The 24,802-nt window shown below is 40.5% G+C and overlaps 1 protein-coding gene across 1 annotated transcript; it reads right to left on the bottom strand.

The window, feature by feature from the left end:
- Window positions 1-3,168: 3,168 nt before the first annotated feature.
- ZNF318 (zinc finger protein 318) lies at window positions 3,169-24,471 on the bottom strand. The gene is given in 12 exon segments (XM_008946312.1): window positions 3,169-3,844; window positions 4,106-4,523; window positions 4,707-5,184; window positions 5,368-6,579; window positions 7,027-7,145; window positions 8,137-8,236; window positions 8,707-8,910; window positions 11,785-12,071; window positions 12,807-12,906; window positions 15,906-17,330; window positions 18,411-19,050; window positions 24,332-24,471. Coding segments are annotated over 11 exon segments (5,652 nt in total). The 5' UTR covers window positions 19,044-19,050; window positions 24,332-24,471.
- Between the last annotated feature and the right edge of the window lie 331 nt (window positions 24,472-24,802).

Genomic DNA, 24,802 nt, shown 5'->3' with positions numbered 1-24,802 from the left:
CTCTTAATAAAGCTTGGTTTTGCAACAGACATCATCCAGGAGAAAGGCCTTTCAGCCAGCCTCCATCATAGCAAACTAAAGGTTGCAGCATCAAATTAAGGCTTAGAGTTAATGCACTGGCCTTTGAATTTACTAGGTATTTGTGCCTGGTTTGAAGTAAAGAAAGCAAATCAAACTTGGCTCATTTCCTTCCTGTCATCATCTTTCTTTCATCAAAGGAAAGGTAACATCTTATGCCTTATGCAGCTTTTAGGGGACTTCATCAGGAAGGAGAGGTAATGATGTATTGCACCATTCAAACACACAAGTAAATCCCCTCCATTAACTCACCCCTCATCCTGAGGATCTGGAGTCAAGAGTCCAAGGCCAGCCTAGAACTTAAGGCTTCCCGGTCAGTGCACTATGCTACAGCTCTGCCAGCACAGGGGACCAGTACAGTGGATAAATCATATACTGCATGCCTCTGCAAACCACAGCAGAAAAAAAGAAAAAAAAAAAAAAACAACAAGAAAAAAAAAAAGAACACATAAATAAAAATAAATGCCATTTCATGAAATTGCAAGACAGTGTTAAAGCCTCTGTCTGCCAATCTGCCCAGATGTCATCATCTACATCATCCATTTTGTTCTTGTCCATTCCAGCAGTTCCAGGAGTACTTTTTACTCCTACCTCAAAAAAGATTAATTTGATCTTTAATCCAGGGTGGAATAGAGAGCCCTGTTCCACTTTGGGCTAGAAGAACAATTATTTGAGTAAAGGGCATGATGAGAAATACTATTTGATTTGTACAATAAGAAGTTTCAGCTTCTGGAAAGCTGTCAGGGTAACAATTCTCAGTTTCTCAATTGCAAAGCTCTTGCTTTCCCTTGGTGCTAGCTGCTCCTCATTCGTGGCCAGCCAGGATCAGCACTGACCACCACTGCTTGTAGAAGCAACTGTAGGAGAGCAGGTAACAAGGATATTGGATTTATATTGATGTCCTTTCCTCCAAAATAAAGTTAATCAAGAGTACTTCCCACACAGGTAACATTGGATCAGCACCGAATAAGGTTGTCTGAAGATGACTGTCCAAATTATTGTGTTTGTCATTGTGTGCACCGAGACCTTCATGGAAACCAATCTGCAAAAGGAAACTAGCCAGAAAGCATATCTGTACTCCAAACAGCACCACCTAAAAAGCAGAACTGTGGAAAAAGTCAGCCTTCCCTTTAACATCTCCCTTCCCTGTGCTGATATCCCTCAATACAAAGCAGGCAAGCAAATCAATTTCCTTCTTCCTGTGGATTCACAAGGCACCAGATACACTTCACGGAAGAAACTGAAGAGAAAACTGGAGGGGGGGAATATATATTTACCAGTCAAACGCAAGCAAACAAACTCAGACATACAATTTAAAAAAAAAAAAAAAAAAAAATGAAGAAAACCGAGAACTACAAAGGACTTTTTTATAAACCAGGATTTTAAGCAGTCTCATTACCCAACTCCATTTTAAAAGTATCAAAAGCATGTCAAACCTTGCTTTCTTTGACTTTGATAGCAAATGGTTATTTGAAGGATGTAGGGCAATGATACTAACAAAGACTTCTTGTATTCAATGCAGTAACTGCTTGACATCATAAAAACAGCTAAAAAACCCTTTCTCAAAACCCTCTTCCCTTAATTTTTGGTGACAACCATTTATACTAGATTTCCAAATTCATAGTTCTTAGATTTCTAATACAAAAACCACCACAATGAGTCTGAAAAATGCTTCATACCTTCTTCACACACCGCCATGGAAACAGAAGAGAAATGGTGAATTTTTCCCCACTCTGGAGGTCCATGTGCTGGTAGTGATTACAGAACTATGAACTCTGCTTAGGTGTGTCCCATCTCATTCTGTGTCATCCCCCCTCCCCCCGCCATGCCCTGCCTCAAGCTTTACATACAGCTCAGGACTTTAAACAAGCTTCCACTGATGATGTTGATGGCAGTTCTTCCACTGACTTCAGCTGGAAGTAAGCCAGATTTTTACTGAGCAGGCTAACTGTTGAATAATTTAATCATATACAGTTTCTCATTTTTATCAGCTACCACAGGAGATAGAAACTAACTGAAATAAAAGTTTTCTTGAGTTAAGAAAAGAAAATCAGGAGAAAGTCTCGTTGACCACCATATGTTTATTTTTAAAACAATTTACAAATAAAAATGTTATATTTATCCAAGCAAACACATTTAATACTTTAATCTTTAACAAGCTATACAAACAAGAACCATCACACTAGGGCTTTAGATAGGCCGAGAACCATTCAGGGGAGGCATGCATGTGTCTGTATCACATGAAGCGAGTCCAGTTCCTGACACCAGGATTCTGATCTTCTGCTTCTTCAGAGCTGGTCAGCTGCTAAATGATTTAACACAAATAGTTACTGGATCACAATACAATGAAAGCAAACCCATTTCAAATCATTTAAGTGACCTCAATGTGTCTGGTCCAGGTGTCAGGCCACAGAGCCTTACCGATTAGTCTTCTTCTCCAAAAGCCAGTCCGACAGATTTTCTCCCCTTGCTTAGTGATGTGGCATCCAAACATGTGCTTATACAATACAACAGAACAGCTTAAATACAGATGTAATACAACAGTAACTACAAATCACAGAGACAAACAAACAAAATAAACTGATCACATTCTTGCATTTCAAACAATGAAAGTGAACAAAACCATGCAGAACAGTTTCATTTAAAGAAATTTTCGTTTAGCTCTTCTGCAAGTTTCCATTTCCTCAAGTTCCAAATTGCTGTTCTTGAGCTCGTCCCAGCAGCTGGGCTACTCATGGTGCTACTGACACAAAGAGGGTGAGCTGGAAGTCATTCAAGAACGGACAAAGAATAAAAGCCTCCAAAATAAACAACAAAGACGCACGCATTATAAACGAGAGATTCCATTTTAATAGCAGAGTGTAGAAAAGAAATCGGCAAAAAATTTCACATAAAACATTTTACACAATTAATTATGTACAGAATAAAGTACGTGTCAGGTTTCCAATGATGCAAGTTTCACTTTAGTCAAGTCCTACCACAGGATGCAAAATACACCCAAAACTCTCAACTGGAATAAAAACCCAAACAAAACACATATACATAATCCCAGCTCTAGCTCCTCAAATATTGGGACTGGCTGGGTTCACTTCAACCCACTGGGCTTTCTGCTAAGCTTTCAGTGATTCCTGAAGTCCCCGTATCTTCCAAACTACCGTCAGCAGTTTCTGTTTGCTCAGTCTTCTTGCTGTGGATGGCACATGGTCCTTTGCCTCCTGAGCCACCCTCCTTTCCATGTGTTTCTTTGAGCCCAGGCAGGAAAGTTTCCACATGCCCAGGAGGCTGGCTGTCAGTGCTGCCTCCATCACAACTCGGTGATGGCATTTCAGCAGCACCACCTTTGCTCTCCTCCACGCGCAGGAGCATCTCGGACACGGCAGAAACGCCCTGTGTATCTGGAACTGGCGTGACCGCTTCTGTAGCGTCACTATCCGAGGACTGCAACCCAAGCTGTGACACAGCTGTTGGAGAAACACGTGTGCAAAACTGATCTTGAGTACTAGAAGTCAATGGAGCAATATCAGTAATCTCTGTTTCATCCCCTGGCTTTCCAGTCCCCAGCTTCTTCAGTTTACTGGGCTCCAGCCTAATGGACGCAACAGTTTCTACTTTTGAGACTTCTTCCGTACTCTCATTTAAAAGTCCTGCTGTAAGGCTGCTGAAGCACTCATGTTTGACCTTGGTATCCACCAAACTGAAATCAGTGCTTCTGAACTCGAGCTCCGCTTTCTGGGAGGGAGTCTTATTGTGTTTCACATCTTCTGATGTCAAAGAAACTTTCTTATTATCCACACAAACATTTTCAGAGAGACTTTCAGATTGCTCAGTGTTCAATCCTGAGCGAGTGGTACTCAGGTGACAGTTGCTGGCTGCTGAGGTTTTTGCAACCTCATGATTCATTTCTGGGGAGTGGGCGGCTTCTTCTGAAAGGCATTCCCTATGGAAATCTGCTGATAAAGCAACTACTGACTCTTGGCCAAGATGAGAGCAAACCCCAGAAAAGCCTCCAGTCCCTACTTCTTTTGCATCTCTTTTGATAAAACTATTATCTAATGTTGTATTAGATCCAGTGTGTCCTAATGATTTTTTTTCAACTTCATCTACTAATTCTACACTGGATCCGAGTTCAACAATGTTTGCAGAACGGGCATTAACTAGCCATTCAACTTCCTGCCTTTGGGTTTGGTTATCTAAAACTGTATGGCCTGAAGGTTCAGGTTGAACTTTTTCTTGAGCTTCTAATACGCTACTTCTAGTTTCTGTGTGGGTGAGACAAGTTTCTGGCTGTACCTCTGTCAATTCTGAAGCACTACCTTCTTTAGAACTAGTTTTTGTTTCTCTACATGGAGTATTTGATAAATCCCAACCACTTTCAGAACAAGAATGAGTTGTTACAACCTGTTCTCCATTACTAGTTCTGGAAGTGTTCCATCCACCAGAACTTCCTGTCAACTCTGAAATCTTATTTTGTGTTTCTGAAATTTGGGGAGCTTTACCAAGGACACCTGGCCGAGATATTTCCAAAGCTATATTTTTCCGTTTTACATCTTTTAAGGAGGCATCAACAGACTTATGCTCTGTCATTATTGTTATTAAAGTTTTTTCTTTTGAAGTGTTTTGAGAATCACAGAGCAAGTCTGGACTATTGTTTTCTGAGTGAGTTCTACAGTTATCACTTATTTTTTCCTCTACCAAATGGGAATTTCCCAAATTTCTGATTTCATTCTGTGCTTCAGGCAACGAAGTCTTTGGGTATAAGCTAAGCTCAGGCTTTACCACTTTCACTTCCCTGTCTTTCATCTCTGCATATTTCTTCAAAGTACCAGGAACATTTGCATTAGTAACTGCAGGTTTATTTGCATCTGCCTGTCCAACTTTCACTTGGAACTCTGTTTTCTGTAAATCAGAGAATTCCTGACTGCCTCCTTGCTCTCTGCCTCCTATACCCACAAGTCCAATTTCTGCAGGTGTCTGGATACCAGAAGTAGTTTTTGTTTCTGACAGTTCTGTGACCACAGACAGTTGAGGCTGAAGGGGCTCCTTGTTCGTCTCAGCCTCACTCTCACAATTCCCTGTTATTTGATTATTACACTGTGAGAACCCTTCCTTCAATTTAGTCTGAACATCTGTTGAAAGAGAAGTCTGAAACTTTTGACCTGTGTCTTTCTGAATACCATTTTCAATGTCAGGGCTCATCTCAGGATGAAGTATTAAAGTCTCCTGAGTATCAGTTTTCTCCCATTCTGAGCTGCTCTCAGCTGACTGGGCTTGGCTAACTTCATCAGCCACATTCTGAGAATCTTCTTTCAAGGAGGATGAGTTATTATTTGTTCTAGGGTTTGCAGATGAGTCTGCAGGTTTTGCTAGGTTAGAGCTTTCCCCATTTGGAAGTGCAGAACTTGCAAGCTTGCTGTCAGCTGAACCCTTTCCACCGCTACTGTAGAAAATATCATAGAGATCTTTAGCATTGGCTGTGGCCAAGCAAGAGTTTCGTTTCTCCACCTTTTTTGCATGATCACTGAAAGCAGTTGAAGGTGGTAGTGGAGGGGGTCTCACAGGCATTGCCAGAATTGTCTGATCACTTTCAGATACACCTGGAGCTACTTCATCTGCAGGGATGACAGCTGTCTGCTGCACTGCTGGTGAAGGACGGGGTGGAGGTGGTATACTAGAAGTCTGAGAAGACTCACTTTTCTCTGCTGCTTTCAAATCCTCCTCTGCCCCTTTTAAAATTACTTCTTCTCCCCCAAATGCTTTTGAGATGATATCTGGAGGCAGCAGAATATCTGCATTGGTTTCTTTGACCACAGGCAATGGTTTGGTGGTAGCTCCAGAGGACTTTATGGATAAAAACGTGTTCAAAGGTGCTGGTTTGCTAACTGTTGCAGTTGCAGTCTTCCTGAAAATCATGGTGGGGACTGGTAAATTGGGTAAAATTTTTGCCTGTGTTAATGTGGATACAACTGGTGTCCACGGGCTAGTGTGTGGAATAACAGTTTTCCCAGACAGCTTGATTTCAATGGGCTTGACATGGGGTTTCCCAGACTGACACTTGTTCTCCTCTTTGTTTCCTTCCGTACTCTCCTCTTTTGGAACAGCTCCTCCAGGGGTTTTATCCTCTCTCTCAATCTTTTTCCAGCTGAATTTCCCAAAGGAGGTCTGGCTTGGCGATTCCTTTTTAGATTCCTCTTTCTTTTCTCCTTTTTTCTCCTCCTCCTTATCTTCCTTCCTCAGCTTAGGCTTGATAACCGTTTTGCATCCAGAAGAATCTACTTTGCCTTGAGTTTCACTAGTCCCTTCTCCAAGCTCTGGGATGCTCTTTGCTTCCTCTTTCTTTATTATTTTTGCTTTCTTCTCATCCTTCTCTTCTTTCTGCTTCTCGACTAATTTCCGTTTCAGCTCATTCTGCCGCCTGCGCTCTGTCTCCAGAACTACAGCCAATCCAGCTTGACGATCTAGATTTCTCCTCTCTTCATAGAGTGGGTTTTCATCTATGTATTTCTGTGGAAATAAATGACACAATTTTAGCCACTGTTTCCATAAAAAATAAATTAATAAATTCAGCTCCATAACAGTTTTGACTTGTTCAGTAAGTGCCATCTCAACACTAAGAGATCAGAGAACTTCCTCCTACCAAGAAACTGAGATGTTCTGAACTCCACATTCTGTAATTTAATGTGAATTGAGTGGTGGCTTGCAGCAGGGCTATCATTTCATGGGAGAGTTTGAAAATCAACACTGGGACTTAAACACTATTTCAGTTTCACGAAGATGAAAAATTAGTCTCTATGTACTGGAAAGTACTGCTTATTTAGCTCAGTAGAATGTATTGAAGATAACCAATGCATATAACTCTGAGGACTCAAATGTCATTCTTCAGGAAAGGAAGACAGAACAAGTAGAAGCTAACACAAGGAATGACTCACTCCTGGTACACCAGTTACCAACCTTATATTTCTCATTGTGGGGATGACTTTTCACATGCTGCTCTGCTGAGATTTGATCTCCAAAAAATTCATGACAGAGCTGGCAATAATATCCAGTGATGGGAATCAGAAACTCAGAGCCTGAAAAGGCCGAAGAAAACGATCAGAGAAACAAAACTTAATAAATGCCAAGCTCTTAACAAAGCCAGATAAACATATCAAAAACAACAGCAAACCTTCAGCAAATGCTCCCTTTTCAACAGTTAATGCTGCTCTCCTTACACTCACAATATGGGAAATGCCACTACTGGGAGCAAACATGTAAACTGAAGAACCTTAATTATTATTTTAGTGCTCTCCATCATATTAAGGCTATCCTGTATTCAAGTAGGTTCATACTTCCTACTGCCTTAATCTGTTTTCTATCTTTGTGATACAGTCTGCTCAAATACTAAACACTTGGTTTATAGAAAGAACACAAGTATTTGCAGGACTGCACCCTTGTGCCTACAGAAGCAGCTGTAACACACCACAGATCCTCCTTTAGCAGGCACTACCAGAAGTATGTAACAGATCAATAAACCGAGACTGATTGCTGCCAGGCCTGTTCAGAGGTTCAGATTTGAAACATTAATTTTCCAATCACTTGCAGCACCTTCCATATGGTTTGCTCAGATTCTCTGTATCCACACTCTACCAAGTACTCATCAGTGATTTTTCAGGGATGCCTCTACTAAAACTGTATGGAACAGAAGAGTTTGTTGCAAGACTGTGTGGATCACGGAACAAGATTTGCCCAAACACAGCAAGCTCTTGTAGTGATGTTCTGAATTCTAGCGTGTTAGCAAAAAATCACTTCAGAACTGCAGCGGAGAAAGAAAAAGTCACTCAGTACTCAAAATAAACAACTAAACTATAAAAAGAAGAGAAGGAACCATGCTATGTTTTCCTACACTCTTGATTCATGGCCTTTTGTAAAAGAACAACCAGAAAATTAGATCATTTGCCTTTTACCTAATAATACAGTATCTAGATGTGCTCCCATAACAAGGTAAACTTTTGAAATGCCTTTCTCTGAACTAGAACCTGCTGAGGGGCAGAAGGAGATGATGCCCAAGTTGAATTAACGTACCTTTGGCAGGAACAGTTATCTTATCGATGCGTTTTATGGAGTCTTGTTTGGTCTCACTCTGGGTCTTCGAAGCCCAAGGTCTGTTGTAAGGATCCAGGGTCTATTTGCACAGTGACAGAGGTATACAGGCTCATGTATTACACTAGCAAGGCAAGTACCCTTGTCTTTTTCCTTTTTAACATCTTTTCAGAACACTGAATGTTAAAATCAACGTGCAAGTATTTACAGGAACTATCTTTTCTGCTCCTTCCCCTCCCATTTTGCAATTTATATTGAGAAAATAGCCTGTGAGAAGGGTAAAATGTAAATGATAGCAAAGAACAGGTAAGCATAAGAAACACAAATATCAAACACTAGTTCCCAAGTGAACTGAACATAGGCCCCATTTACACACCAGTAGCTGTACAAACTGCTCAAGTCCAACATAAGGGAAAAAGAATTTGATATGCAACTTCCTGGGTTCATTATTACTTCAGGTTCTCTTGTAAAATGTAGTTCTGTGATGTATGTTTTAGTGTTAATATTTATAGCAATATGAAATGCACTTAGTGAAGGAAGCCTGCAACATACCTGTCTATGTTTCTTATTGTGCATGTGTGTGAAAAAGTCAAACATGGTTCCGCAGATGGTATTGCAGTCTTTGCACCAGTGGTTCCCTGCATCATAATATTCATAAATATTGGCCAACTGGAAAGGATGTTTGGAAGACTGTGAAGAGGATTCTGCTGGCTTCGGGCTTCTACCTCTGGATTTTTCATTAGTAGTTTTTGATTCCTAAATTGAACAAAAGGAAACACTTCTCTAAGACAAGGCAGGACAGATGTAATGCTCTAGAACCCAGAACCTGCCTCCAGCAGAAGCCACATACATAAAAAAAAAAAATAATAAATATATCACCTGCTTTTCAGCGCCCAGGCTAATTCCACTGTTTCAGAGAGCTGGTATTGCAGACTAAGATGCTATGTGGCCGCAGTGAAGAGCTTCCAGTAAGGATCCCAGATGTAATGGCTGGATGGTTGCAGGTAATCAAGGAACCAAATGACAAGTTCCCTATAGCAAGCACCCTTCCCACGTACTGGTTTCACACAAAGATCTGAATCATTCCAATTTACCGTACTAGCCAAACAGTGCCCAGAAAACATAAAATGGTTCCCCTGGAAGCACTCAGAAGTTACTGTAAAAGTAGCTTGGATGAAAGCAGCGTGAAAAAGGAAGTAAGAATTAGTTGACTAACAGTATTTAACTCAATCAGCTTTATCAGATTATTTGAGAATTCCTGAATTCTGCAAAAGACTCGTTGCTTAGCAATAACAGTGTTTTGTTAATTACCTAAGTATATAAGGTGAAGCATCTTGTGATTTAAGCATGTGATATTTCCCCTTACGCTGATTTGTATCGAAAGATGCCATACAGTGATACACAAACATTTCAACACTTCAGCCAAAAATTAACAATAGACTAACACTGCCGAGTAGTAAAAGAAATAATCCCTGAAACGGATCACGAATGAGCCCTGCTAATTTATATCAGGATAGTACTAGAGGTATTTTGAGTTTTGAATTACATTTTCAATGGTTGAAAACCCATTATGTTATCATTCTAATCTGCATGGCAAGAATAGTAAATGAACTTAGCAGGCTCAAGCTGGTTGCATGACTTCCAAGTTATTCACTACCAGTGTCAAACAAATTTACTTAAGTAGATTCAAAATTGATAAATAACACTTGCCTTACTTGACATTCCTTTTGGTAAACACAGATAAATGCTCTCCTAGTAATACCACTCCACACAAAATATGCTATAAACCAACAACGAAGAGACACTCGGGCCACTGTGCACCCCACAGATATGCGTATCACAATACAATCTACTTCTTCATATCAGAGTAGGAAGTGACCCAGTAAATATTGGCATACATTCTGTCTGCAAGAACATAGCAGAGCTGACATTCTGATAAGCAATGACAAGATCAACTTATGATCTGCAGAAAGTGCATGGAAGGATGTTAATGATGTCTGAGAACTGTCACTGTTTATGTTATTTAGAGACATACCTCCACACAATATATCCTATAAAAATACTATCTCATTCAGAACTTTTAAAAAGATGATGCTTCTCACATAGATAGGTAACAGCTAACTTTTAACATGAATTTGTGCTTAACCCCAGCACAAAAAAAACTATAATTTGCTGCTATTTAGAGCCCAGAAGGGTCAATTTGTCTTGTTTAATACAACAAGGCTAGCTTCACATCTGCACTAACTATATAACAACACAGACACAAGTTCAGTGGCAAGGGACCACAAGGTAGTTTGGAAATAAGCAGAAATGCAGGTGTTTTTGCACTCAGGTTGGCAGAGTCAACAGATCTCAGTATCAAAAGCCTGCACCATCTTTATTTTCATTTTAAAAAGTTAGCCATCAGAATTACACAGTGAATCTCAGAGACTAAATGTTCCTGGCCAGAACTCAGAATTCTCCATGTTAAAATATGGAACTATGAAAAGAGGATCAATTCATTGTGTGTTTGGACAATACAAACTATGAAAGCAAAAATAAAGAAAAATAAATTCACACATGCCATATCTCAAGAAAATAAAGTAATATAACTTAATGCAACATAGGATTTAACAAACATTGTTGCATACTTTAGTTTTATAATATGGTGACCGAAGCAAATGATTTGTAAAATTAAGTGGATACTACACTCCAGTGACGTTTCAAGAAACAACAAAAACAAAACACAAAAGCAAGCCTTAAAATGAAAGATGTCTAGTGAGTTCTCTGAATCAGACCAGGATGAAGCACAAGGAAAAGTTTACAGTATGCACAGATTTGAGTAACCTTGTAGGAAATAACCTCTTACTCTAATATTTTCCTCTCTGCAAAAAAGACACGGCAGGGTCCCCACAAAAAGCATTTATCATCTCCCATCAGCTATTTCTGTTACATAGTTGAATAAACATCTGAAAAGCAGGATAAATAATCTCCTGAATATAGGTATAATCTTTCAGATGTTACTATCATACACTACTTCTATAGTAAAAACTATCTTCTGGAATGCAATAAGCCTGTGTCAGTATATCCAGCACTCAGCAGTATAGACATCAGAGAGACCATCCTGATGCATACTGACATTTCTTAAGAGAGAACACATAGATAACATGTACATAAAAATCATTAAGTTGACCATTCTATATAAGTCTTGTGATTTGTTAATATCATCACCGAGTGAAAGACCAACAAACTCCAAACCTGCACCAAGCTTTGCTGCTGCAAACATTCCTCCTTAACAGGCCATGCCAGAAATGTTGTAGAGAGAGACAAAGAGAGAGAGAAAGTCTGTCTCCTGCTATGCCACTGAGACTGAAGAGCTACAAACACTCATGATACTGTGCAATTCAGCCAACACCTCATCAAAACCAAGATCAAAACCAGTAAGTGGTACTGTACTGCACAAACCCTGAGGGAAATTTATAAACACTGATACATTGGCTCTCACCTTTATGCACCATAAAAACCAGCATATGAGATATGACAACAAATGACATCAACTGATCCTCTAGTAAACATTTGGGAACAGCTGTCTCCCCAGTGCCCCCTTCTCACAGTGGGAAAATAATTAGCACCCAAGCCAGAAGACTTTACCTTGTTGGAGGAAGATGTCTTCTCCAGGCCTTTTGCATTTTCTGACTTGTTGTTCTTCTCCGATGAATCTTTGGTTTCCACAGATGGTTTCCGGGGTTTTTCAAATATGTTAATCCCCAGGATTTGTGCTACTTTGTCAAGCTCAGACTGCTTCTTGTCAGCTGCATCAGATTCTTTATGCAGCTCTGAAATCTCCTTCATAATATTCTCTTGTAGTCTGTTCACCTCAACCAACAAGGGGTCTTTGTGTCCATCCTTCTCACGACGTTTCTTCCTCAACATCTCTCCTGAGCCAATGAAGGAAGTAGGAGAGTTGGAAACGCAACAGGAAAATTATCTTAAGATCTGTACAACTTTTCCAACAACAAGTGAAATACTAATATTAAATATTATAGCTAAATCTTGACTAGGAAGTTGTAAAGATGGAACTGACTCTCAGGTACAGCATCACTAAACCCGCACAATCCACCTCTGTGGATTGCCTTAATAGACAACCCTAATGGAAGCACCATAATCCGCAAGAGAGAGAATCAATTTAATAATCACTATTTCTCTGTATGACCAGACAAGCAAAAGTTAATCTACATTCTGACCTGAAAGTATAATTTCCCAAAGGTGTAGGAAGTTAGTATTTACTTGGATGAAACATAAGTTTTAAAAATAAAAAAGTTAGCTCTGTCTAAAGAGGACTTTTCTTTCTATAAGAAAGATTCATTAAAAATTGAAAGGCATGATGACATCTTCAGTTACTGTTTCTCACTTCTAAAGAAGCACTAAAATGTACAAAGTGCAACTCATTTAACTTATCAAGCTGCTGAAGAAGATGCAAAAGCAACTTTTTGTTTCAGTGTAACAATCAAATCTTGACATAATTAATTTTAATATAGCAATTACATCACTGCTTTCTCAAGAGTTCTGCACTGCCCAGAGTATGACAATATTAAGCTATAGATTATTATTAATATTATGCTTGTGATACAACCCAGTGGAAAAAAAAAGTGAGGAGGTGGAATGCACTGTACCTTGCTGTTTACGAAGCCTGTCCAGTTCTGTCTTGAGATAGTAAAGCTTCTTCTGACGTGCTTCTCGTTCGTTCTTCAGTTTTTCTCTCTCTTCTATCACCTAAACAGATTGGAAGGGGACTGGATTTTCTTCTTTAAGTAAATCAGTCTTGCAAGATTGACAGCAAGACCTCTGTTTGCCAGTCGCAGAATACTGGACATTATTCTCAAAATGTTCTTGAGTATTTTAACACAATAAATACATCTCTGCATCTGCAGGTAACTGTATCATGTGCTCATGCTTCAACCCTATATGAAGGTAACTTTTTTCTTTTGGGCAGTGTATTCCCCAAAACTTGCTTTGTTGCACCACTTCCCAAAGCACTTGAGCTCAACCAAGTATCTTCTACAGGGGTGAGCAAGATCAGTGCTAAATGGCTCTTCAGAAGTCATGCAGTATTTATACAGCTAGCATGTTCCATCAGTGACAGAAGACTTCACAGCATTTCACCCTGCCTCCTGCTTTGAGTCTGACCAATTTTAGCTATTATTTAGGCTTCTGCTTCAGTCTGATCATAACTGTATCACCAAATATATTTTGTAGACATAACTGTGTGAAATGAAACACTTGGACAAAGTTTGTTTTGTGCAAAATAAGGTAAACTCTGGCATGAGGAGATCACAAATCCACCTTCCACTGTTATTCATTGGTTCTCACAGAAGGAAACTAGGTAATATGCCAAAATGTAACCTGAAATGTTCTTTTCATCTCCTTCCCAGCTTCATTTTTCAAGAGACAAATCCCAATTTTTTTACCTTCACAATGCTTTTAAAAGTTTACTGCTGACTCTTCCTGTGAAGAAACAAGAATTGGCCTTGTCTTCCCTGCAGAATCACCACTGCTATGGCAATGTAGATGTTGGGAGGATCCCTAGATCCTGCCTGGAGTAAGCCCTGGAAGGACTTCTACCAACACTATTAGGCTGCAACTTAAACATCAGACCTTTTGGAGGCTTTTGTGTTGTTTTGGTTTTTTTAACCACCAAAACACCATTCTCTCATTCTGAGTTTTCTGCCAGCATAGGGGCATCAACTGGATCATGAAAGTTTTTATAATTCAAGCCATACCAGCAAAATCATGGTGGACTAAACCCAAGTCAAAAACGTCTGCAGTGTATACAAAGCCCTAGAAGTTATGCCAAGATGCACAGGTGAACTACCAGGGTATGTCATGGCAGGAGAAAAACCACACACCTTCAGGCAACAGAGCTCTTCCAGAAGTGCCAGGATTCATTAACAACAAAATTTCAAACATGTCAGCTGAAGAAATGATTATTCCTGCAAGCAGTGAAAGCTCCCTTATCTGCTAATGTAGCACTTTGTGTCAGTACTCCTCTTTACGTCAATTCAAAGAAGTTATCTCAGACCAAAAATTTAAAGTGACTTGAGTCTCTCTTGGGTTCAGTGGTCCATCTTTCCTTAGCCTGATTTGTTCTGAGGAGCATGATAGTTATAACTGAGCAGGCAAAAAGCTGCAAGCCTCTGCCACATGCTGCTCTTCTACTAGATCCACCAACACAACGTATCTTTATCACAGCTACACGGAAAGAATGTCTCTAACGTAGATACACATATGTAGATGAAAAATTAGATAGGAGCTGGCTACGTGTGCTTGCAGCTCAGAAAGCAAATTCTATTCTGCACTGAAAAGAAACCATGGCCAGCAGGTCAAGGGAGGTGATTCTTTGCTTCTACCCTGCTCTCATGAGACCCCCACCTGGAGTACTGCATCCAGCTCTGGGACCTCCAGCACAAGAAAGACATGGACCTGTTGGGGCCGCCCAAATGATTAGAGGGCAGGGACACCTCTCCTATGAAGAAAGGCTGAGAAAGTTGGGTTTGCTCAGCCTGGAGAAGAGAAGGCTCTGGGGAGACCTTATTGCAGCCTTTCAGTACTTAAAGGCTGCTGTAAGAAAGATAGAGAGGCACTTTTTACCATGGCCTGTAGTGACAGGACAAAGTGCAACTGTTTTAAACTAAACAAGGGTAGATTTAAACTGGATATAAGGAAGAAATTTACTGTGAGGGTTGTGAGACACTGGAAAAGACTGCACAGAGAAAATGCGGATGTCCCCTCCCTGGCAGTGTTCGAGGCCAGATCAGATGGTGCTTTGAGCAACCTGAGCGAGTGGAAGGCATTCCTACTTATGGCAGGGAGGTTGGAAACAAGACTACCTTTAAGGTCCCCTCCAACCCAAATTATTCCATAGTTCTATGCCCTTATTCTAACAACAAAGTGGACACCAGTTTGAAAACCCAAACAACTTCCAGAAATCTTTCACTCGTTTGACAGTTATACAACTACAGTTTCTCATTTAGACTATGTTCTTCCCCACTATTCTCCAATTATCATACAAACCAAGGTAACTAGAAGGGGGAAATATTAACACCCATAACCTAAACCGGTGTCAGAGGCACCAAGTAAATAACAAGTTCCCTTAAGTTTTCTGATTTTGTCATTCTTGTAAGAAATAATTAATATAAATGTACAAGGAAATTTGCATGCAACTGTGAACAATTACATTCTTTACTATGTATTTAAGAATGTCTAATATAAATATACTATTTGTACTATTCTACCATGCTCAGATGGAGCCTCTTGTGTTTCGGTTTGTGTCTATTTCAACTTGTCCTGCCACTGGACACCAGTGAAAAAAGCCCAGATCCACCTTCTTTATACTGTCCCTTCAGGTATTTATGTATTTTAGATACATTCCATATTTCAATATCTAAAGCTCAGCAGAATAAAGCCAAGCTGTGACCACCAGGGCTTTTTTTCTAAAAGATTTTGACTTGCCCAAAGAACTTCAACTTTGTGCTTGTTTTCATCTGTTCACCCATAACCTATGGGCATACAGCTTTAGGGGATTTTAAATGAATTTTTTAAAATTGTCTTTAAAAAAAAGAAATCTTTGACAAAAGCAAATTTAGTCCAGCAGCTTTTAAACTGGAGCCGCTCAGGGAAAAAAAAAAGAAAAAAGGCACACCTGAAAAAGAAAAGCTTCTACCCAGCAATCAAGCAGTCCAACATATTTTGATCTATCAGAATAGGTAACATACCTTCTGCTTTTGAGCTGCCCGATTTTTTTCATCTGACATCTTTTCTGTGGTATTTTTGAGAGGATGCGAAGACAGACGAAGAGGTGCTTTGGAATGAGTTGGAGTGGTAGGGACAGGAACGAGCACAGAGCCATCTCTTTTTACATCAGGGACGTCCTTCCCCATAGAGACTGTCTCAATCACCCGGAGGTTGGGACGTGTGGGGTTCACTGACATGGCCACAGTAAGAAGACTGTGAGCTTCTGGCAGTGCAGGATTAGGCTGCTGGGCAGCAGGGTACATGGGCCAGCCAGGGGCCGCGTACGCCATATAGTGTCCATACACATCGTAGCCTGGAGGAGCCATTGTGGGAGGTGGATAGTTTTGGTGCATCTGAGTGGCAGTGAATTTGGAATAGTTGGGAATCTGGTACTGGGAAACAGAAGTAGGTGTAGGTGGCAAACTAGCAGGAGCCGGTGGAATTGAGGGAATGAGAGAGACAGAAGGAAGAGGCTGTTCAGGTGCACGCGGAGGTATAGTCTGTCGCACCGGCTTGTTCTTCGTGTAGTCTGCTTTCCGAAGAGAAGATGCATCTTTGGACTGCTGGAAGGAGACTGGAGGCGACGCTGAGCGTTGCTGGCCCGACTCAGGAGAACGAGTGTCGCTCCGGCTGCGCCGCAAGTCCCAGGGGTCCAGTCTGCGGGGATCTGAAGAGCGACGGTCAGGAGAACGAGATGCCAACTTTTTGCCGTGAAGGCGTTCCTGGGTACGAACAGCCAGTTTTCCAATTTCAGCAACACCAATGTCAAGTCCAATGGTTTTGAGTAAGTCATGGATCTTTGCATACTCGGCATTAGGCTCTTCTAAAGGATCGAGCTTGGCAGCTGGAGCAGGAGTAGGAGGTGGGCTCACTTTCTGGCTTATTATCTCATTGCCACAACTCGTTGGGGGTTTATGAACAGGGAGGGATTCAGTTTTGGTGTCCTCATCCTCATCACCATAAAGAAATTTCTCTTCATCCTCAATGTCAGGAAAACTACGTCTCCTCTTCTCCTGAGCACTGACAGAATCAGCCATCATGCCCAGAATTCGGGAGAAACCACTGCCATCCTGACTGGCCCTCTCATGAGGCAGCAGGAAGTCAGAATGGCGATCAGCAGGCTCTGACTTGGGTTCCGCCTTTTCTTTGTGACTTAAGAAGCTCCCAAATTTCTCTTCAAACATGAAAGTGTCTTTGGGAGCCCCAGAAAGTGGGCTCCACTCATACAAACCATCACAGAACTCCTTGTTTGCAGACTCCACAACAGAGTCTTTGGTAAACCGTTTGAGAAAGTTCTCCACTTCAGAGGCAAAAGGAGCTGTGTCATCGCTCTGGGGTAAAGACGAATGACTAGAAAGAAGAGGAAGATCCTTGCTGGGAGCTGGACTACTTGAAAAGCCCTCAGGCTGAAAGACAGAGATGTTACTATTTACTACAGCACCTTCTGAGACTATGCATCTCACAGAAAAAAGGAACATGTTAATTTTTCCTTGAGTTCATAGCTGAAGAAAGGAGTTAGAAAAGACAATATAAAACTGAAAGTGAACACAGAAGATTACAAGACAAGTTGCCTAATGATTTTGGACTGTCACATTTTCTCAGAGAACACATAAAATCACAATTATTTTTCTTTTTTTATTTTCATAAGCCTAAGAATGGAAACTTTTAAATTGAAACCCCAGAACGTAATTTTGGTTATGCTTTGAGTTCAATCACAGACAACTAGGTTTTCAACACCTTAAGATAGGTAAAACCAACTGCACTGGGGTTATTTGCAGTTAATTCCTCAGATATGCATAATTAATGCCATGTTAAATAGGATTTACAATAATGGGTGTAGAACAAGATCCTCAGTATTGGAGCACCAACTGAGATAAAACAACACTGATCAGTATAACAGGGAGATCAAAAGTGATGAGCTAACACATGAGAAAAGTCAATTTATCACAGTGATCCAAATCACTTATCTTTCCATTGCTCTGATTTTGAGACTAAACTGGTATAGCCTGGGTACAAATTAAATAGGGGTGATCCCAGCCTCCAGTCCAAAGGGAAAAAATAAGGAAACTCAAAGTTCATATTTTTGGTCAGAGGTACTAAGGATTAGGCAGTTCTGTAAGTGTATAAAGAAACAAGAAAGAGGTATCATGACAGGCACAGTGTCCTGACTGCCCATGGTACAAAACCACTCAGCTCTTCTACAAAAGCTGGCGCAAACCTCAGCACCCTGGGCTGAATTTCAACAAGGACATTTAATCCTGCCTCAGATTTAATATACTTATGATTCTTGATTAAATGCCTTCACCGTTTAAAGTTTCTAATGCAATCCTATCTTGTATAGGCCTGCAAAAAGATACCTGTCCTCTCAAAGATAGGAAAACATAGCCATTTGGCTTTTCTATTTTGGAAATCAAACTAATGTTCTGTAGCATGAAATGACTGTTTTGGAAAGTAGAAACATATAGACAGACAAACAGAGATCAAACCTGAATAGGAGACTCTACTTCCGTCTCCACTCGCTTCTTCAAAATAGATTTTCTGGGCATGGATGGGATTTCCTCAGGCCTATACGTATACCGAGGCTGCGAAGTCTGTAGTGTGTTAGTCAATCCAGGGATCACATAACTGCTGCCTGAAACGTCATGATTCAAGTTTCTACTGCGCTCCTCTTCTTCTCTTTTCCTCCTTGCACGGTCAAGCTCTCTGAACTCTTCGTTCAGGTAGGATGGGCTCGGGCTCCTACTGCGGCTGCGGCTGTGGCTTCGTCTGCGGTAGTTTCGTGTTCCTGAAGAGAAACCCTGATGCTCTCCACTCACACTATGCATCTTCTCGTCCTTTTCATATCGTGGACGTTTTATTTCTCGGCCCCTCTCTTCTGGCCTCGCTGGGTAGGAGGACTTCCTGGGCTTGTCACCATCTCTGTCAGATGCACGAGGCAGCTCTTCTCGATGACCGTAATGCGGACTGTAATCTGAGCGATAGACAAAAACGTCTCGGCTGCGGTAGTCTTCGTCATGTCTCACGAGGAAGGGACTCGAAGGTCGATCTTCATGAGAGGGGTACCTCTCAATGCCTCGAGAACATGACAGGCCTCTAGTGAATATTGGACCATCAGCCATATCATCCCTGTGTAAGAGAAGAGTAAACATAACTACTTGAGTCAGAGTAAGCCAAGTCTTACTCCTACTCAACAGTAAGAAATTTCCAAATTGGTTTCAGAATAACATATCCATCACTGAACAGAAGCAACATCTTAGGTACTTAAAAGGCAAGAAAGAGAGGAAGACTTATTTTTAAGGTACTATACATCCCTCCTAGGAAGTCACATGCAAACACAGCGACATGAACAACAACTGCAGAAGGAAAGCCTTGAAAAATTGATGGGATGGATTTATTTCTGTGAGGGAGAAAGGCTACACATTTAAAAGAAAAACCACCTTACTATCATCTTTCAGACCACAAGTCCTTTCCTCACCTCTCCCAGCAAGATGCCAAGGTCACATTTCATATGAATTATTCAAGGTATAATTCAGTTTCACATTGGCAATGCAATCAGATCCTTCTTTTATCTTCAGCTGTTGACAAATTCTAGCAACATTTTCTGTTGAAACAGATCCATGTACAGGACTGTCATCACATGAACTGCTATCCTCAAAAAGCCCAGGTTTTGATAACACATTTGTGAATTGGAGACAGTAAATGTAATAGTATCATTCCTCTGTGCCAGCCCCTGCACTATTCCATACAGCGGACGTGCAACTGGTGCAACACCAGAATAACTAGTTACAACTCCTGGAGTATCTTGTTTTGGACCAATTCCCACACACACATCCAATTAGGAGTATTGTTTGAACTAGGCCTTTCTCTCCACCCCTAAGAACTTTTCTGGGACTGTTCTTTAGATCGGGCAGAAACACTTTAAAATTACCAGCTGCTGCTTTTATTCACGGGTATTTCAAAAAGCTTGCAAGATCCTCCAAGAATAGGAGCAAATATGCTCCTTACGTGAAATCAATGGGACAGAAAAATGTCTTTCCTGAGGATCAAGACATCGACTTGAGATAAACTATGTACGACTGCCTGAATCCTCAAAAATCACCTTCTCCTACTCAGAAAAGTCACTCCATGGATCTGAGAAGGAACAAAGCAAGCTATGCCAAATGATACCTTAAAAAAAATTGCAGATAAATTACAGCCCCATTTTTTAAGGCCGCCAGACTAAAGAATACAGACATAAACAGACATGGTCTTTTTGTTGAGTATTTTCATAGTTTACGCATGTACATTTAAGAACAAAATCAACACAAAACTTTGCTTTATTTCTAACCTGCATCATAAGAAAGCATTTTGTTTCTGATTTAATGATATATCTGTCCAACACATCTTATAAGGCAAATGTGGCATATACCAGTACTCACCGTATTAGACAAGTGATTTTCCAGTTTCCAGCAAACTACACACATGCACCCCCTTCCAAAAGCACAAAAATATCTAAAAAGTAGCTAGAATTAAATTTCACACACAAATGTTGCCCCTCACAGTCTACATAGAGGTCCACCTATCCCCAGTGTCACCTTTACCAAGATCCTGCTAAACCTATACAAGCTGCATGAGCACACCTGGGAGAGTAACCATATATATTTCACTACACATCTTCAGCTGATTTTTGTGCAAAGAATTTGCATGCATGCTTGCAGGTGTCACCTCCAATTCAAATCCTCTGACTGCAGTGGCAAAGCAGAAGGAACATTTATTCATACTTCAGAAAGAAAGAAACAGCAAACCTACTATACTTACAACTAGAAAGCTGTTCCAAATACACTCTGAACAGGTAAGATGCAAATTTAAAACCCAAAGATTAACCACAGGTGTGAGGAAGAGGATTACTTGCCTTATAGAAACTGTGATTCTTTGAAACGTATTTTCTGTAAATAGAGCCCAAAAAAGTTATGTCCCTCTTAACTGACTTGGGTGCTTTTAGCCATCAATGTCCACTACAGACTAGTGCATCCCTCAGAGAGGATACAAGGTAGTACCACTGTGACCATCCCAATTCCTTCACCAACACAGAATCTGTGAATTACTGGAATTTGCAGGTTCAGAGACCACAGGTTACATAGACATGATGCCTTGGAGAACTACAGCTAGCATAAGGTAAATTTACTTTTTGGCATGTTTATTCATATACACAGAAAGAAAAATAAATAACAGTATTCTGCTGTCAGCAACCAACAATACTCCACCTTAAGCCACAGTCTTTGAACAGGAAGTCAGATGAGCTGCTCATACTCAAATCAACTGTTGCTCTTGATATTATGCCAAAAAAATGCTATTTCAGACCACAGTTTAACACAGACTAAGTCTCTGCAGTGATATGGTCTTATCTTTTGGATTAACCTCAGATGAAGGAATTGGTGGGATGCTCTGTATAGCTTATGCCAGCTCAGACAGTAGTAGAATACCTTAAAAATACTGACAGAGGGAGAGACAGAAAACAGGGATAAGATATTCTTCACTTTGATAGACTTGAGATTCTGGAAGACAAAAAAACACTGTTGAAGTAGAGATTGAAGTTGCTTAGGAGACATTGAAGTCAGAGGCCAGCAGCATTTGGTATGCTTACTTAGACAAGTGTAGGAGGCCAGATGTCAAAGAAACTTGTGGCAAATTCTTACAGATCTTTTAGGATGGACCTGCACATGGACACACACCCTGAGAAATTCTCCTGGGACTTCCTGAAAATCCACTGCTGCAGGAGAATCCAAAAGCATCCCTGATTTCCATCCTTTGGTGTTTGTCCTGGTTTTGCTGGGACAGCAGCACAGGCCAGCCATGCTCTACAGCCTGTTAGCTATTTTAAGTTAGCCACGGGAGCTGACCCAAGCTGGCTCACTGATGTATCCCATCTCATAAATGTCATGCTCAGTATAAAGGGGGAAGTTTGCTGAAGCTAAGGCAGTTTCCTACTTGGGTTCAGGCTCCTCCTGATTCTTCTCTTCCTTCTCCTCTTCGCCATGCTTGGAGGGGTTTGCTGACCACCATCCTGCTCCTGATGGCTGCTTCACATTTATTGTGCCTGCAGGATATTTGCTGGGCTGAGTATAGCTCGTATACTTCACATTGGTGTTGGTGTTAGTTTGGCTGGTTTGTTTTTTCCAACATAAACAATTCTCTGATTAAGTTCACTTTCATTTCAACCCACAGGTCTTCTCTCTTCTCCTTTTTGTGATTTCCCTCCTCTGCTGAGAAGGGGTCATCAGGTGATACGAATAACTGCTCTAATTTAGTACCAGATACAGGCAAAAGGTAGACAGTATTTTATTTCTTTTATAGGCTAATGAATATCTCTAGCATCCCAAGGCCCTGCAAATTGCAAAGAATAATTTGTAAAAGTGATTGCTTGAAATCGACGAGTAGTTAGTAAAAACCAGCTGAGAATAACTACATTCAGAATTATTTGCTCCAATTAACTCAAAATTTGAAGGGATGTATTTTAAAAACACTTTTTTTTTTTTTAAATGAGAACAAGAGCATACCATATGTCAAATAAGAGTGTGCTAGACCCAGTATTAAACCCAGTGAGGATTTACAATAATGGCTACTTGAAAGCTCAGTGATAGATATAAAGTCAGTGTCCCAGTACCAGGGCAGCTTCTCAGGGGGGAAAACAAATATGTGATGAAAAAATACATGACAATGTTCTTAATTAAATACAAAGTGTCTTTCAAAAACAACCAAAACGGCTAAGCCATGAAGAAGTTTGGAAGTCAGAGGCAGTACCTAGAAAATTCTGGAAATGCTAAAGGATGACTAGGTTGTTACATACTTTAAGCTTCTGGACAGCGGGCATCACTCAGACAAGTGCATCTGGCACAAACCGATTGGACAAAATATTTTATTGAATACCTACACCACAAATATATGAAAAGTCACTTAAAAAACTGAGGTCTCACTTTCTCTTAGTCTCATTCTGATTCATCTGTCACTTTCATAACTTTAAGAGTCTATTCTGACAATTCTTTTACATCTGTGGTCCTGTAACAGAAATAAAGTGAAAGTTCCTTGTCATTTTCACTCTTATTTTAAAATAAACTCCACTGTACCTGATGTTACTTTTTACCATGCATCATAACCACAAAACAGGTTAAACATAAAACCTCATTGGAGAAGAGGAAGCAATGGGACAAATACAGACCCCTGCCCCACGTGTTCTTAATTTGCCAGAGCAGTGCCAGTTCTCCTAGGTAGCATTTTCTGCTCTCTCCCTGGGCATATGCACTCATTTGAGTCAGAAGACTGCGGACTGCTCAAGGGGATTTACAAATCAAACAGTGATCCCAGGAGAACTGAGGTAAAGGTGGGAAAGTTACAGTACTGAAAACTAAACTCTCATTTGGTTTTCTGCACCTGCTGAAACTTATAGCCTTACACTTGAGAAAGAGGAAATTCACTAATTTTAACTTTTTTTTAAAAAAAAAAACAGTTGGGGATATTTGCATCAAAAATGAAAGTTATAGTGCTTTTTTTTGGTGTTGGATGCTTATCTCTGACCTGAAACTGCAACTGTATGCTCTGGGACACAAACTATGCTATCTTTAGCTTCACAATTCAAGGCAAAGAAAATTATTTTATTTGCACAAAGCCTTCTGATTTTAATTCTTTTGACAAATTATACTTGTTTTCGTACCGAGAGAAAAAGATTTCCAAACGGCATCTACTATTAATTACACTGCACTGTTCACAGCAGTATTTTAACATAAAAGACATCTTTTGATTAACTATGTGTCTCTCCCAACTCCAGTCAAGGGACCCTAAGAATTCTAATGTTTACTTAATCACATATGGGACTGTCTGACTGCATTCATTTCTCTGCTGCAGCATTTTTAAAGTCAAAATAATACATTTTCTTCAAGTTACACAAGAGGTTTCTTCTGGACTATTCTCAAAAGTCAGGAAAGTAGATTATTCTGCCCAGTAAATGAGGAAGTTGAAGCTTTACACTACCCATCAATAACCTTTCTTTCAGACAGGACCACCTAAGTTTGTAAGAAACAGAAGAAGGTGGCTGAAGCAGTGAAATGTCAAACGAAGCAACTAACTCCTGCAAGATGCTCTGGGCACTTTTAGTTTATATAGGTTTTAGACGCAATTGACAAAGACCAGAGAAGAAATATCTGTTTAGAATTAACTAGCAACACAGGCAATTACTTTTGTTCAGGAATCCTCTGCACTACAACTTGCTAGAGGCTGGGGAGTGTTCCAGAGAAGCATCACTACATGCTTGCCCTCTTACTCTCATTCCCTAGGCATTCACTGGGCTAATTAGAAGTTTGGTCTCACCCAGTACAGCCATCCTCACATTCTTACTGTTTCATACACTCGAATCCCCACCTGCAGAGGACCATACCTGTCACTCAGGTTATCAGTTGGTGAGCCCAGCCTATCGGGCAGCCTCCTTCGCTCTGGTGTGCCGAGGCAGTACCGGTCATTCCCAACAGTAATGCGCAAGCCCTGTTCCAGCGAGGACTCGGAGCGGAGACTCGGGGAACGCCGCTGTGAATGGAAAAGAGTGCAAGCCTGTCAGCCAGGGAATCTGCATCTCAGCTACTGAAAGGCAAACGACCCTGCTCTGTTTAACACGTAAGACGATGGATCGATGGATGGATGCATAGATCAATTAAAAAAATCCAACTAGAACAATTATTCAAACTATTTAAATTGTCTTTAGTTACTAAAGAAAGTGGAGGATATTGACTGTATTTATTTCTCAGCCCAGCTATATAGCTCCGTCTTTATTTGCATTATCTAGTAGGGAAATTTTCAACTAAAAAATACATTTCACAAAGCACCATTTTGGAAGGTGGCAAAACAGAGACAA

Source organism: Merops nubicus, unplaced genomic scaffold (assembly GCF_000691845.1).
Source record: "Merops nubicus isolate BGI_N331 unplaced genomic scaffold, ASM69184v1 scaffold968, whole genome shotgun sequence".
NCBI lineage: Eukaryota > Metazoa > Chordata > Aves > Coraciiformes > Meropidae > Merops > Merops nubicus.
Note: the sequence above shows the minus strand (reverse complement) of the source record. Positions and strands in the feature narration are given on the sequence as shown.